The sequence below is a fragment of the Sphaerodactylus townsendi genome, linkage group LG04 (genome assembly GCF_021028975.2).
Source record: "Sphaerodactylus townsendi isolate TG3544 linkage group LG04, MPM_Stown_v2.3, whole genome shotgun sequence".
In the NCBI taxonomy this organism is placed as follows: Eukaryota; Metazoa; Chordata; class Lepidosauria; order Squamata; family Sphaerodactylidae; genus Sphaerodactylus; species Sphaerodactylus townsendi.
The window spans coordinates 101,151,022-101,168,343 of record NC_059428.1 but is presented as its reverse complement, the minus strand read 5'-3'; the positions used below and the strand labels follow the sequence as shown (position 1 = coordinate 101,168,343).

The 17,322-nt window shown below is 42.2% G+C and overlaps 1 protein-coding gene across 2 annotated transcripts in view; it reads right to left on the bottom strand.

Moving 5' to 3' along the window:
• The window catches only part of SH3RF3 (SH3 domain containing ring finger 3), a 303,586-nt gene that overhangs the window by 61,602 nt on the left and 224,662 nt on the right, over window positions 1-17,322 (bottom strand). The window contains exon 4 of one of the 2 annotated variants that reach the window (XM_048494720.1): window positions 5,505-5,858. The exons of the other annotated variant lie outside the window; for it this stretch is intronic. Within the exon in view, the coding sequence (XP_048350677.1) occupies window positions 5,505-5,858 (354 nt within the window). The remainder of the gene's footprint in view (window positions 1-5,504; window positions 5,859-17,322) is intronic. 2 annotated transcript variants of the gene reach the window in all.

The window sequence follows — 17,322 nt, the reverse complement described above, 5'->3', positions numbered from 1 at the left end:
TGAGTAGCTTACCCTGGCCAGATAAGAATATTTAGTTGGAAGTATGAACTATCAACACTATGAAATTACTACTACCTACTGAGATAAGCAAATGACTTACATCCTGTGCATTTTTGCTCAGTATTGCAGAATTCAGTGTGGTGCAGTTTGAAATAAACATCCATATGACTATAATCTTAAAATGAGTTACAAATGTAGATTTTGCAAAATTGGTAGGACATTTCCCCTTTCACTTGGGTTATGTTTAATGAGACTGAGCAGTTCCACACCGTGGAATGCTAAAACCTTTGTTTCTACTCCTTAGTTCATGTGGCTTCAATGATTTGATGAGGAAGCGCTGCCATTAACCTGGCACTCTAACTGACTCCTGGACATTTCCTATTTTTATGTGCTACGGTTCTAAATAAGAAGATGCTACTTTCATGGTCCAAACAGTGGTTTTCATCATGGTTCTGCACACCATTGCTCTAATTATAAGGTACACCACTACTCTAATCCACCTTGCTATAGTCTGTATGCCTATTTGATACATCAATACATTCATATCCCCATTGCTGTTTTAAGTTATCAATTTTAGCAGCTAACACCAGTACAGTCCTAGGGCTAATTCAAACATAAGAACAAACCCCTGTCCATGTAGCTATCCTCATGGATGCATTCACAAGCAGAATATATTTCTGCCCTGGGCTATTAGTGATCTAGTCATGGCTACTTGGAGTAATTCTTGCGATTTAGGTAGCTAAAGAATATGCAACATGAGAAGCTGCAGCTATATGCTTGGGTGGATTGACCAGTCTTTATATTTAACAATCAGGACCTGGACCGCTTGTGGATAAAAAAAAAAATCCAATGGGGCCAGGCACAGATATAATATAGGTTTCCTTCAACTTGGAGGTCCTTCAACTTGGAGGCTCATTTTGCAGAAAAATCAGTCATGTAAAAATAAATTTGGCCATATCTTCTCCAAACATCTGTATATATGCAAATAACAGAAAAATGCTAAAGTTCAGACAGCATTTTGAGTTGCTGTAACAATCCAAATGTTGTGCAAAATTGTGGTGGTGGTGGAGCAGGTGAGGAGGGACGGCCTCCTTTCTCTGTCTTTCTCTGCCTGCTTTTTCACTTATCTCACCATGCCCCTGAGGCTGCAGGGACAAATGGGCAGGAATGTAGAGGGAAGCCAAAGTAGGTGGGACATGCTGATAGGTGGAGGGAAACCCAAATAAACAAGCAGGCCACTAGTATAGAAGAAGCACAAGTGAGGAGATGGATGGGAGGGAGGGAGGCAGCAGGTGGAGGGAGGCAGCAGGTGGAGAGAAGCCAGAGTTGGTGTGGCACAGAGGCAGGCACGTGTGCATGCCTGAAAGTGGAGTTGGAGACTGAGGAGGAGGAGAAAAAGAAGAGTTTGGATTTATATTCTGCTTTTCTCAACTGTAAAGAGTCTCAAAGTAACTTACAAACTCCTTCCCTTCCTTCCCCACAACAGACACTTTTTGAGGTAGGTGAGGCTGAGAGAGTTCAAAGAGAACTGTGACTGGCCCAAGATCACCCACCAGGCCCAAGGTCACCCACCCACCAGGCTTCATGTGGAGGAGTGGGAAGTCAAACTTGCTTCTCCAGATTAGAGTCCACTACACCATGCTGGAGGTAGATGGGGAATTGGGTTTCTCCTCCCCTTAATACCATGTAGATTCCCGTTTGTTTTTCTATAATGAGAAAGGAAGGTGAGGAAACTAGAAAACAAAGTATAGAGGATGTGGTTTCTTTCTTTCACCCAATTAGCTTGGTTTGTAGGATGAATTCAGATCAGCAACTTTGTACATTGCACTCTCCACATGGATGTATAGTTGGGCACAAATTGGTTGAATTGAGTGGAGAAGCTTTCTGATGTATGAAAACAGTACTGAATGTGTTCCAGAAAGTGGTGGTAAGAAATCAGCAACATAGTTTTGGCATGTTATAGGTACACCCCTACTTTCCAAAAAATATGGTTATAATCAGGCTGGCTTTGTCTGAAAGTTAAAAAACAATGGTGGGTTAAAATGTGGACTTAATAAGATGCAAAAATAATTTATGAGTTCACATGAAACAAGCTTAAACGATCACTTTCACCCACAAAAGCACCATTTGCCAGAGTCAAAGCCAGAAATGAAATGGCCTCCGTCCACCCTGTGCACACCAAGGCGATCCAAAGGTGCCTCTTCCAGTCCGCCATGCTTATGACATAAAGCCAAACCTCATCTCTTGGCTTGCTTTTCTCTCGCTCGGCTACATACAAACAATATGCTTCTTACATCCCGTATTCCCAACGTCACATTTTCATTCCAAATGTTGGAGTAAGAAATCTGCTTTGATTTGATTTCTGATGTCTAGGAATCAGGACTTCCAGACTCTGCTCCCTTTACACTAGAAAATCATTTAGAAAGGCTTGTTTTGTGTTGCTGTTGCTCTTTGGAGCCCTATGACACTGCCTAAAGGTTGTTTGTAGCTGTTTGCAAAATATGTGCCCTTCCACTGAGAATCAAGCATTGTGTAAGCAAACTGGCTCCCTGTTCAAAGCCCGAATTTGTGCAAAACACATATAATGCATAGTGCTCTTGAGTCCTTTCTTTGCCATTGAGATTATATGGTGGGCTGTAGAAGACCATCCTTCATTATTTATGAGATGCATCTTTGGTCAGGAAGACCTGGGGGTTTGGATCAGGCTGACCCCTGACCTTTCTAAATAGCTAGGAAGAATAATTCATAAGGGGTGCAAATGGAGGGAGGATGAGCCACCTGAGGCCTCAGTAAGATTAGAGAGTCAAGAGGGACTCCCTCATCATGCGGGGCTGCTCGCTTGTGCACAGCTCCATTGCTAATCTAGAAGCTAACCTCACTTTGGCTCGGTTTTATCACCGGTGAGCAGCCTTAGTACGTTCCTGACACAAATCAATTTAACTGGCATGTTAGAGCAGCCTGTAGGACAAACAAACACTTTTCTGAAAGCCATTTTTAAAAAATGTTTAATGGGTGGCAGGTGACGTGCAGGCATCAACCATGCCAGATGCAAATGCTCTTGAAGGAATGAACTGTGGTTATTTTTATGCACACACGCACTGATGCTGTTGCAATACTCCACTAGAAACAACGTTCGTATACTATCATTTTCCTGAATGTTGAAGTTGAAAAATGATGACTTCAAACAGGGAAAAGATTTTTAAGATCATCCCTTATTTTCAAATGCTTTTAGGGTAGTGTAAGAGATCCATATGCTTACAATTAACTAGCAGGAAACTCCTGAGATTGCACCATTTACGAAAATGACAAAGTACACCTTGAAGTCCAACAGCTATCACAGCAGTATCTCTAAATGCATCCCTTGTATGTGACTTTATACTGTGGTGACACATCTGCAACACTGCTAGTCTGTTCTTGTCAGGCGTTTATCTTTTGTAAATAAGAGTGTTTATTTACCATGATCCTTCAATAAATGCAAAACAAGCAGAAAGCAAGCAAATTTTTCACAGGTTCAGGCCTCAAATGAGTGCCTTTCCCATTCTGAGGACATTCACCCACCATTTTCCTTTATCAGAGGTTGTCTTTGACCAATGTGACCTCTGTTTCTATTCTACTCATCTTGTTAAGCAAGATTGTGTTCAACATATATTATTTTACCGTTTTGTCTCAAACAACCATTTTGAACTGCAATTTTAATCTCAAGGGAGCAATACGAGTAGTTGCCATGCAGTTTGTACATTCTTATTTTTGTCATCAAATCACAGTTAACTCATGGTGGCCTCATAGAATTTTCAAGGCAAGAGACGTTTGGAAGTAGTTGACCATTGCTTGCCTCAGTGCCACAACCCTGGCCTTCCTTGGAGATCTCCCATCCAAATACTAGCCAGGATAAGGGCTGAGAATGAGTGACTGGCCCTAAGTCACCCAGAAAGCTTCCATAGCACCAGTAGGAATTTGAACCTGGGTTTCCTGGGTCCTGGTCTTAACCACTACATCATGCTGGCTCTAGTCTGAAGATGCTGCTGTTGAGCACGTATGATACCTTTAACATGTCTAGTGGGGCTCACTGGATTGTGGCGAGTGTGGTCATTTCCATGGCCCCTTCCACACATGCAGAATAATGCACTTTCAGTCCATTTTCACAATTGTTTGCAAGTGGATTTTGCTATTCCACACAGTTGCAAAGTGCACTGAAAGTGGATTGAAAGTGTATTATTCTGCATGTGCGGAACAGACCCATGAGTGGAATTCACAACCAAAAATTTTGGAACAGTCATAGGAATAAATATAGCAAATAGTGTTATAAGAGTACTACAAATACCTCAGTGTTTTCCAGCTGCTTTTTGAAAATAGCCATGTGTGATGGGTAGGGCAGGGAACATTCTCATATGAAGGAACACAGGGCAAAGATTAAAGGATTCTGTTCTTCCGGCAGATGTCCATGTTAACTTAGCCTGGCAGAAACATTACCTTTCATCATTCATTTTCAGGTTCTCATTATAAAGGTTTCTAGAGCCTGTAAAAGTCTTTTCCAGCCTCCTGCCATATATGCAGGATTAATGGCCAAATGCCAAATTTTGCCCTGCAGATAAGAACTGCTTACATCAGAGCTCACGTCTTTGAAAGGATCTTAGAGAAGCTATTTTGTCTTTTGCTTGGGATTCACTTCCTCAGTGAACGACTACAGACCACATAGACTAATAGGCATGAACCATTTTGCTTATTGTGATACTCTCTCCCAGCCATGGATCTCAATAGAATACTCACCTCCAGCTAAAAGGAAGGCTCTCACATGGCCATCAGTTAACAGAATGTGCAAAACATAATTGTTCAGAAGGACACTTTTATACAGGAAATAGCGTTGCAGATCTAATGCCCAGTAGAATTGTTTGAGATCATTTTACTGTATTGTTTGTTTTTAATATTTATAATCTGCCTGGAGTCTTTACAGCAAAGGTGGTTGATAAATGAAATAAATAAATAAATACATGAACTAGCTAAAAAACAACCCACTATGCTGGATTCCTCAGCCTGCCATTCAAAAAATTTCTCTCTCTCTCTCTCTCTCTCTCTGTGAAATTACCTGTTGATATTTGCAATACCAATGGGCACAGGACTTCCTCTATAACATGCCAACATTACAGCATCATAAGTCCTGAAAATAAGGACTCATGAGGGAAATCATGTCAAATCTTTCAGGATCAGTTCCTCTCAAGAAGGTTACAGACCTACTACAGATTGGAGACTCACTACCTGCGAGGTACCGTGCAAAACCTTCCTCCCATACCAGTCTCTCTAGATCACAGTTAGCTGTGCACCGTACTTCTTTCTAAGGTACCTACCCGCAGAATTTTGCCCCAGTTTTGCTCCACTGGATGTTAGATCACAAAGGTGACCTCTTAGGAATCTGGGTAAGAACTCATCATCTGGTTTAGTTGACTGCCAAAGCCTCTAAGTTAATTTTAAGTGGTTTGTTCCTTATGTTTAATTTATCCACAGTTTACCTGGACTGGAGCACTGGATGAGAGATGAGCCACATCTCCAATTCTGGCAGCAGCACGGGGGTCGCTCGAACTTATCAGGACAGGGGCACTAATCTCCATGGAATGCCTGTTATTCAAGGCTTGGGAGGATTTGTGTGTCATACTGAGGGCGGTAAACGAGTGGCGCTTCTTGGTGTTCTTCTTGCCATCAATATGCCGCTGAATGGCACTGACTGCTCCGGCACTGTTCAGGGTACAGCACTGGGCTGTATTTACTGCCAGGTTAATGTCAGCAGGCAAAGAGACATCACTGCCAGATGCAGCAGCTAGATTGGTCTTGTCCGTCTCTATAAGCTGTTTAGCTGATTCGTTGAGCTAAATGAAAAAAAAATGAAAAGAAGAAGGGAAGAAGTGGGCATTACAGAGCTGTTACATCTTCCTAGAAATCACATTTCCATGCCCAGATCACAGCTACAGCATCTTCAGCAACACAGGCCTACAAAGGTTGGTAGTCCCGTCTTTCTAAGTCTGAATATTTCACAGACTTGAAGAAAAGAATTGAAGCATACCAAGACTGAATAAAAAATACTTTTCATATTATAATTTGGACATGTAGAATAACTCCAGCATGTTATTTCAATGAACAACTGGACAAAGTTAATGCATGAAACTGGTTCCTTGATAACTCTGTGAAGAGTGTGAAATCCCACTGAGAATTCAGGGACCCTCAAAGGATTCATGTTCCATATGTTATCTGTGCATTCTTGGGAGAGTGAACATAAAACACCATGGGGTTCAAGAGTTCTGAAATGGGAATCTGATTTTTGGTTGACAGATCTGCTATCTATCTGCTCTAGAAGTACGTTTGTTTCCAATAGTATCTGCATGAGTGTTTGTAAATAAATATAGCAAAGACTTTAACACAGCCCCAGGCAGCTGGGGAGGGCGCCACTGCCGCACCACCTTGCGACCTCCAGAGGGCTTTTCAAATTTTATTAAAATCTGATTGTGCAGGTTGGCTGAAGAATTAACCCCCCCACACACACACACACAGCCAAAAAGACCTCCATGAGACCTAATGGAGCCATGATGCAACTGGCCACAACCCAGGGTGGAAGACAACTAACTTTGCCTCCACCTCTACGTACCCCTTTGGTATGCCCCCGCTGTGCTGACAGGGCCAACGGTGGCATGGGAGCGTTGATGTGGCATCCAGCACTGCATCTGGGCGTGCCTCAAGGGTGTGGCATCTGCCTGTCAGTGTATTTGCTGGGATAAATTCCCTAGGGAGGACAAATCCATCAGCTTGGAGCCTGTACCGCCTATACATGGACCCCCCCACCCACCTCCCCAGTCTTTGGATTGGGCTGTAAATGTCAAATGCTCTCTTTCAGCTGCAGGAAACTAAACTATAATGCTGCCCTGGAACATTTCATCACTTGGAGAATTACATAAACATTACTTGCTTTTGCTCATCTACATTTGCTTATGAATGCAAAGTACAAATTTTAACACTGCTTTAATTACTCAGCAGTGCCAAATGCTCTGTGATATTATCAGTGAAGAATTATTACCCTGAACTGGGGCTTTTAGTGTGATCATATTCCCTTACCGCATGAAGAGAACAAGGTTCGTAGTGGTACGACAGAAGTCTAGGATGCTATTAACAAAAATCCAAAATAAATAACCCATCAAAAATGTTGGCTAGGATCCAAAGAAATGTGAAACTAGCTCAGAGAGTCCAAGAGAAATTAGACTAACTGTTCTAAACAGCAGGCTCCCATGCTACACATCAAGCTGCTTTTGACACTGATGAAGGATGAGGGGGTCAGCTCTCCAGAAAAGTCAAAATTCCACTGGGCTAGGAGAAGCCTAAATAACACTTTGAATCCTAGCCATTGTTTTGATCTACAGGGTTCAAGCTTTCTCCTATAGGGAAATTAATTAGGAAAAAAGTAAGCCTTTGTGAGAATCTTTCATGTTAACAAGAACTGTTGGAAGGTGAAAAATCTTAATGAAGTAGATGTTAGAGACTGCACCAGAGTCCAACCATGAATTTAACAGCCAAACAGAACACATTGCTTACAGTTAATGCAATTTAAAATATTAAATTTTATTTATTCAAGTATATGCAAGATTTGGTAAACAGGCATGTAAATTAGGGAGATGAGTACCATTTTGGGAATTTTGAGCTTAGCTCACTTTGTTTATTAAACAAGTTGTTTGGATTCTTTCATATTGTCAGGACAAATGTTCAAGGTTATTATTATACAACTGGGAGAACCACGAGGTTTTCAAAGGGGATCTAATTTCCATGATTCTATTGAACCCACGCACCCAACTCACTTACCTACCTGTGCACCCACCTGTCTGTCCCTCTCTTTTCTGTCCTTTTCTTAGTTTTCCCTCCACGGAGGGCCCCCATTCTATTACTGTGTTTCTCTCCCTGGCAAGTCAATTAGTCTATCTCTTACCTATACTTTGTTATCCTATTTTCAATTTTTCCATTGTTCTTTTTTGTTTCTCCCCTCCTCCTATTTTGGTTTGTCTCTCTCTCTCCCCATGCTGACAATAATCAAAGCTTGGAAACTTCAGCAACGTTGATTGGGGGTTGCTGAGCAACCATCAAATGGCTGCCAAGATCTCACAATGTAGTCTCGCAAGATCTTGATGGCATTCTCTTTTCAGAAAAGCAGGCTTTGTTTGCATGATTTACACATAATTTTAAAACATTTAGTTTTTTATAAACCTGGGGTTTTCCCCAGGTTTGTAGAGCCTCCTCCAATCTGTACATAACCCCATACTGCATATTTTCTTATCGACACTCTAGGATCATTGTTCAAAATTAGATATATTGATACAGGTGACGTTTACATTGATTTCAATGGCAAATGTATTTCCCCAAAAACTGAGATGAAACTCTCAGGAATTGTACTTCAAACTTAAATGATCCACCCTTTAAAATGTCATGCAGAAAGGCTACAGTGTTTCTATTCCAGAAGCAATGGAAAGCACAATAAATTTCCAGAAATTTCTTAAAAGACTGCAGACCTCCTTGAAGGAATCTTCCCAACTAAATTGCATTTGCTCTTTCTTGCAGTCATACTAGCACCTGATAGCTAGAATAGAGGTAAAATGCATCCCTAACTATAGAGAATTGAAACTCACCTCAAGGCAGTGCACCAGAAAGTTAACTGGACAAAAGTGTGTGAAGACTGACCCTGGACAATGCTGTTTGGCATGATGACATGTTAAGTGTTTTGGTGGGTACATCTGCCTGTGAGATACATTATGCTGAGTCATTTTGACCGCTTACTGTCTCTCCCCTTCACTATTCCTTGGAAATTAAAACCTAAAGCCAATGTGGAAATATAAAAACTAATAGCAGAGTGCAGTTAGAAAGAACACCCAAAATCTGGACTAGTTAATTCAGACTCGGAAGAAATTCAATTCAGTTATCTTTCTCAGGTTACTTAATAGGGTGTAAATAGACTGGTTTTTGATCAGTTGCTTTCAGAAAGCATATCTCTGTTATGAACTATACTCTTATAAACTGTTTAGTATAAATTAATACTTCAGCTTGGACGAAATGCTACAATTTGCATGCCAAAAGCTTTTTATGAACATACACAGTAGACAGCATGATTCTCCACTCAGTAATGTAACTGTGGAAAAGCTCAGCATAAAGAAACTCTGATCAGTATTTATTTTACATATTTATATATTTGTACTGTGTTCCTTCATGTCTAGTGTATAGATTATTTATCTTATTCTATATTCTGATTAATATGTGTCTTGATCTTATTTTATCCTGTCTTTTAAATTAATATTAATAGTTTGTAATATTTTTATGGTGTGGTTCTTTTACTATTTGCATTTACTGTGAAATTATTTTTATAGATCTCCCAGATGAAGCTTATACAGCGAAACTACCTGTCATCTTTTTCCCTGTTTTGGTTTGCTGGCATATTGTTTGGTGTAGCCCTATTGTATTTTTTCACAGTGGACTCTTGCCATTTGTAGAGGAGCTATTCCTAGGAACACCAGGAATGGTGAAATCTGTGAAATACTGGCAGACTTGGAGATCAAAATGGTCTGGAAAAGACCCCACCCCTGCCACAACCCTCACCCTCCACACTGTGTGTGTCTTTAGTGCTGTCAAGTAGCTTCTGACTCATGGAGACCCTATGAATCAATGTGCTTCAAAACGTCTCACCACTAACAATTTTGCTCTGGTCTTACAACCTGAGGGCTGTGGCTTCCTTTATAGAATCAATCCATCTCATGATGAGTCTTCCTCTTATCCTGCTACTTTCAACTTTTCTTAGCATTATTGTCTTTTCCAGTCTTGTCTTCTCATAATGTGACCAAAGTACAATACCCTCGGTTGAGTGGGCTGAGGGAGAGTTCAGGCTTGATTTGATCTAGGACCCACTATTTGTCTTGGCAGTTCATGGAATGAGACTCTCCTCCAACACCACATTTCAAATGAATCAGTTTTCTTCCTTTCGCACCCATACTCAGCAACAGGGAATGCTATGGTATGAATCAGCTTGATCTTGGTCACACAGTCTAACACTTAGAAATATCTTCTAGCTCCTTTAGGGCTTCCCTTCCCTTCCCAATCTCCATCTCCTTCTGATTACTTGGTTGTAGTCTCCCTTTAGATGGATGATGGAGCCAAGGAATTGAAAAAAATTAAATCCCTCTCCATGGCAATCAGCACTGATTGTGTGTAGCGTCTGGTTTGGCAGCAGTATTGCCACAGGGCTAGCTGGGCACACAAAGTGTCCACTGTCATCTAGGTGAGTCACACACTATCTGGGACTAGGCAATGCAAGTTGTATGACAGTGGCTGCTGCAGTGGTGGCTGCCACCTGGTTCAGACAATTCATGCTGTGGCTACTGCCACTGATGGCCCTGTATGTCATCTGGACCTAACTGGGCCACACAGGTCATCAGGTGCTGACTGTTTCAGTCAAGAATACCATGTGGAGGCAGGGGTGGAGTAATCATGTTCACACCTGCTCTCCTTCTCCATGCGATGTCTGAATAAACTGAGGAGGAGGAGGTGATGTATTCAAGACTAGCTGAGGATCATGAATAATAATAATAATAATAATAATAATAATAATAATAATAATAATAATAATAATAATAATAGTTGGATTTATATCCCCCCCTTTCTCTCCTGCAAGGAGACTCAAAGGGGCTTACAAACTCTTTCCCCTTCCCCCCTCACAACAAACACCCTGTGAGGTAGATGGGGCTGAGAGAGCTCAGAAGAACTGTGACTAGCCCAAGGTCACCCAGCTGGCGTGTGTGGGAGTGCACAGGCTAATCTGAATTCCCCAGATAAGCCTCCAAAGCTCAAGTGGCAGAGCGGGGAATCAAACCCGGTTCCTCCAGATTGGAGTACACCTGTTCTTAACCACTAAGCAAATCTTAACCAGTTGCAAATCTGTGAATGGTGAGGGTCTACTATTTAGACTAGTCCAATAATTGTTCAGTTATCAATAGAAGCAATGATGGCACAGTACTCTTGCAACAAATGCTCCTCCTGTATTTCAACAAAGGAATTCCTTTGCAAGAATGGCTCCACTCCCTTCATCAAATTACTGGGGAAAGCAGCGGCACACAGACTTCTGCACGGGGAAGAGTACCCTTAGTTTATCTCCACTACCAGAAGACTGATTAACTAGATCTCTTGATTATCGTATTGCACTATGATGTCTGGAACATTTCTCTATTTCATATTCACCCTTGGAGAATTCTACATCTGTTTTATTCTAACATGTAATTCTGAACTTTTAAAAAACAACCTTCCCCTCCTTTCAAGCTGTTTGGACAAAGGAGGCTCCAATGGAAATATTACTAACAGCAAAGACTGTCATGAAAAATGAAGTATTACACAACACTGATTGTGGAAACTGTCCATTGTTATGGATTTGCTAATTTATGGCCGGATAGAGACCAGTACACATTTTTCTAGTTCATCCACCCTGGAAAACAGACTTCCACACCCGTCTTGTATATTTCAGAGCAAATTTCCCCTATGCATATAAAACTATTCATAAGATACTTCATATACACTAGGGCTATGCTGGCCTGACCTGGATCCCAAGCTAGCCTGATCTAATCAGATCTCAGAAGATAAGCAGAGTCAACACTTGTTAGTATTTGAATGAGAGACTAGAAAGGAAATCAGACTGGCTATGCAGAGGCAGGCAACAGCATTCTACCTCTGGATGCAGTGGCGTACCACTAAAAATGGAGCCTGGGGCATGCCCGTCTCCTTGATCCCCCCGCCCAGCTCCCCATGCCCCACTTACAGCAGCTCAGAGGCAGGCGGCTCAAGCAGGTGCCACAGCTGTGGCCAGCCTCCCTGTCAGCAGGGAGGCGGAGGAGGGCAGGATCTAGTGTCAGGCCTCCTGGCCTGGCTGGGCTCAGCAGTGGGCAGCTCATACCAGCACTGCAGTCACAGCCAGCCTCCCTGTCAGTAGGGAGGCTGGGGGGGGGGGCAGGAACTGGCCTGCAGCCATGGCGCCCACCTAAGCAGCATGGAGGGAGCCGCTGGGTGCCAGCTAGGTTGTGCAAGGACCCAGGCGGTGCCTGGAGCCCCCCACGTGATCAAATGGCATGCACCCGGGGACATGGGATACCCTATGTCCCCATGGACGGTATGCATCTGGATGCTTCCTGCCTTGCAAACCTTACGAGGTTGCCATGTCAGCTGCAACTTGATGGCACTTCCTACCACCCACAGTTAAGCTGCCTTTTTGGGTATAAGTGCCAACACTATCCCCGCAACGTCTACCTGACTGGTGCTCCAGGAAACAAAAGGAAGGGTGAGGAAAAGATAAAGGCTGTACTTGGCTAGATAAACACAGAGTACTGAAGCCCAGCAGTTCTGCCAGCATTTCAGAACCTCAGTTTGGCCCCTTGGGTGGAAGAATGTGGAAGAATGTGGTTCTGTGTGCTTCCTTCCTGGGATTGGTTGTCTGTGCTGAAGGCTGTTGGTACAGGTACAAGGCCATAGTTCAGCAAGGAATTAAATGTAATGGGTGCACTTAAATTTATGTTTGATTATGATCATCCAGTAACACAAGCAGATGCTTTCTTGGTTCAGCTCATAAAAGTTTAGACACATGAAAATACCTTATATTGAGCTGGACCACTGGTCTATCAAGGTTTATTGTTTGAGGACTTCTGGTAGAATGGCATTTCACTCTGAGCCTCCGAGAGCTCCCAGACTACCCATTTGCTGGCTGTAGAACAAGTTTTCTTAGCTCTCACCTCCCCAGATACTGGGGACCTTAAATTTCACAGGTGGACTGGAAGGGTCTGGATTCACTAGTTCTGAAAAAATCTAGAATCCGCAGTCTGTGTGAGCTGTTGAGCTCTTGGAAACACCCTCCTCCCTTTCTTTGCTTTTCTCCTTGTTAGTCTTTCTTATCTTTTCTCTTCTTTTATCTACTATTCAACTTTCTTTTCTGAATTTTTTTGTTGATACAATAGAAACTATTCTTTAAAAAATCAGGGTCCATGCTTTCTACTCTGACTGGCACAGTGCCTCTCTGAGGTCTCAGGAACAGGTCTTCCAAATAACTTACTCTTATTTTTTTTTTTTAACTGGACATGCCATGGAGTTGAACTAGGCATTTTCTGCATTTAAAGAGTTTGCTCCACCAGTGAGCTACAGAACTTCCCTGTTGGTCTCTCTATAGCTGTGATGCACATTTCACTGCACCTGCTAAAATATGCCCATGCTGTATAAAGGGAGATACATTTATAAATAATAACTATTCAGGTGTTTGTTCTAGCCTAAAACACATGTCCTCTGTGCTGACAACGCCTAAGGCAGCTAGGGACATTTGCAGAGATTCTGACACAGATATTATTTTCTCTTCCCGCTCTTTACTTAGCATCAGTGTGATCTTTAACAGAGATCTTTATTGTCTACTTGCAGTGATATTTTTATGATATCTCAAGGCCAAAGGAATGTTGTGTTTTAATGAACAGTGCGTGCTTGGGGTAGCATGTCATCACGAGCTTGCAAAATGAAAATAAATGATGCATGTAGCAACAGTGAACATTAATCCCTGCGTAGTGAACTGGGAATTCACAACTATGGTACTGGACAGGAGATGTTACAGTTGTATTGTATCTGAGCCAAAAATCCTATAGTCATCCAGGTTCATAACCTTCATTTGGCATGCTACATGCTTTGGTATGCTACATTACTAAAAAAAATCTTTAATTTCAAAAATGACAGTCTGAAGACATTGAGGAAAAAATCCCTGAACTGACTGTTTAATTCTTTCACCTCTGAAGACAGAAACATATCCTGGGTTCTTCCTTTCTTATGGATTGCTGACAGACAGCACAATCTAGCTGCATTAAAGCCTCTATGATATGTCTCAGTATTTTGATTTATGGGGTTATTCTGTCAGAACTTCTATTTTAAATGCCAGCATCTACTACACAAAGAATTGAAGAGTTGACATTTGCTGTTTTGAATTTGCTGCTCAGTGGTTGATACTAGAGTGAAACAAAGAAGGAAGAGAATTAAATTGAGATATACCCTCATAGCATTTGGGAGGAACCAACTGCATCTACCAACCTGGCTTCACGAAACTGACTCACCTCTCAGGATTTTAAAATGAATAAGGAAGCATTAATCACTCTACAAGAGAAGAGTCCTTCTTGAAACTCAAAGGCCTGCCTTCATCCTCAAACTCCCAGTATTCACACTCAGAAACAACTAAATCTCTGGAATGTTCTTCAGCGGTACCCATTCAAGACCTTACTGGAATTCATGGTTCCAGAATAGGTGGAAGACCCTTTGGACTAGGAAGGATTTCGTCCATTGGGAAGGGTGGGGGGTGGTTCTTGAGACTTTCTTACCCACCTGCAAGATTATTAGAATCCTGCTGTTATCCTTTATCCATCCTGCACTGGATGCCAGAAGTTGTTTTCAGAATTTGTGCAATATTTATGGGTGGACAGCTGCCAAAACAGGACAGCAAACAGGGTAACTGGGCAGGGAAAGAACTAGAAGCTGACTAGCACACCAGTGACAACCGGATGTATACATATTGCCTGACATCCCATCTCCCATTTCTCACTGTCCTACTGAATTAGGCAGTGAGAACGTTTCCACTTTGATGCACACTATCCAAATTTATAGGACTGCAGCTATGTTTAGTATTCCATAACTATTCAATTAATTGAAAACTCAAACAACATATCAACTATGAATTATTTAACTGACTTACTACCCTGGTTCTGGAACAATAATCAGCACTGTTACCAAAGCCAAAGACTAAGCCAATTATTATAGTGGGAACCCTCCCAACCACAGAACACACACACACACACACACTCGCTCGCTCGCTCGCTCACTCACTCACTCACTCACAAGCTAGAGGCTTCTGCTATACTATTTAGCTACATCCAACAAACCAGAGAAAGTTTTATCCTACCCTTGCTCCAATCAAGGTAGTGTACCTGATTCTTCATCCCACATACTTTTATTTTCACAAAAAAGTTGGTTCTGGTATAGGAAAAACATGCACAATTTCTCATGGAAAGACATGAAAAAGAGTTATTTCTGAAATTATAATAGTTGGGCAGATTCCATCACCATATCTTTTTCAACATAAAGATGATAGGAGATTTGAGAATTCATCTGCCAATTCCTGGACCATCTTCGTTCTAGAATGCTCCGAGTGCATTGGATGGTTAGGTAGGCACCAGAGTCCAAACAGAGCATTCTAGAACAAAGATGGTCCGGGAAATGACAGATGAATTCTCAAATCTCCTATCATTTTTATGTTGAAAAAGGTATGGTAAGAACTGTAGGGCTGATCAGTTACCAGATGGCCAAGAACAGATTATACCACTGTTGTCTGATTTTCTGCTAATTCCTCCCTGTCTTCTGAGCTGGTGAGGTGTGGGTTCCTAGCTGGCTTATAGGAGAGGATGGTTACTTGTTAGAAGATTTAGATATTTCTAGTAAGGTCACTGCTGGCGGCAAAGTATTAAAACAGGAAGTGTAAATGACTTGTATATCCTGCTCACTTAATATTGCACATGACATCAAAAGTGTGCAGGTATCAGACACCAGACTACAGTGACCTCTTATTACTTCATGATTGGTGGCTCCAAAGGACACAAGTACCTATACATGTCTGAGAAGTGATATGTGCCTTGAAGAAAATTGGGCCCTTCAGAAAAACAATGCTTATAAACCTCTACTTTTCCTTGTCCTCCATTTCTCCTAACAGGAAAATTTCTTCAGTAATCTTCTATAACATAACAGAAGGCAACATGCTTTCCCATTTCCCTGTCTCTGGATATTCCTGCTAGTATAAAGGCTCACAGTACAGGCAAGGAAAAGTCTTGAAAATATCTTGCTTTTCTGCTACTGTACTACAATGAAATAAAACCCATGAACTTATGGGTTTTTTAAAAAAACTTACACGGTTACAGAAGGCAATGGCCTTACCATCAGAATGATATTAATCAGTGACAGAATGAGTTACGATGGATAGTAGACTTTATACCTTCAGTTCTCTGAATGGTTTTGCCTGCCTATTCCTCTCAAGATTGCTCTACAATAATTCATTTAGACCTGATGCATTGGCCGAATACAAACGTTACAGCTGCGAGAAGCCCATAGTGTATCATTCAATCAGATAAACTGCCTGCATCTAACATTACAAGAAGAGAATATCACCAGCCATTAAGCTTCCATAAGCAGTCAACGTTTCAACAACAGTTACTAAATCCTTGTTTTAAAATTATAGCTCTTGTCAGATATGAAATTTATATTCGTGGGGCTTTAGTTAATACTGGCTACCTATTGCTGTAGGTAATAATCAGACAGCTAGAAAGCTGATTTGTTTTGTTTGTTTTCTGTCAAGCATTCTGTTAGGGAATTTGCACAGAGAAGGTTTATTTCTGAGGAACATCATATTACCTTGGTACATTATGGATACAATCTGCTTTTGGTACAGCAAGCAGAACCAGAAGCCGTGTTTGGCAAACATATTTTCCCTTTAAGTGTTGAGGTTAAAGACAGGCCTATTTGATAAAGACTGTTCAGTTTTGCAGTTTAATTATTTTATACATTCTAGTTATACTCCAGCCACTCTAATTAAGGACTAGGGTCGTAGAAAGAACTGCACATCTGTACGGATGAGCGATCCCTCCAGGGTGCAATCCCAGGCACTTACTTCTCAAATGGTGGTTGATCCTAGCTCTGAGGCCATTAGGTTAAATAGCAGCTAGCTGGAACCAGGCACTGAACCCAAAGCATTTTTTCCATTATGTCTGTCATTTCCCCAGGCACAGACAGCAGGGAGCTTAATGTATGGAATAGCCATGCTGCTAGTTTTCCCCCTTTCCACTATTTGATACAAAGCCTGAGGCTTAGGCCCTTTCCGCACAGTGGAAAGGGCGCCTCTCCACTGGCAGAAATTATGTCGGTGGAGGGGAGGGGGCTGTTCGCACGGGAGCGTGCGAGCGGCCCCTGCAGAGGCCAGCACAGAAGAGGAGGCTCCGCACAGAGCCGCCTCTTCTGCACCCCCCCCCACTCACCTTGTCCTCCAGGACTTTACCTCTAGAGGACTGCTGAGACTTGCCCACGCTGCCCTCTGACCCCTGGAGGTCGGAGGGCAGCATGGGCGGGTCCCTGCAGCCCTCCAGACCGACGCTGGAGGAGGTGAGTGGGGGGTGACGGGAAAGCGCTGCCTTCGGCGCAGTACAGTTCACACCGCACCGATGGGAAGGTGGCGCTTTCCAAAAACCTCCCTTGGGAAGGGAGGTGGAAAGC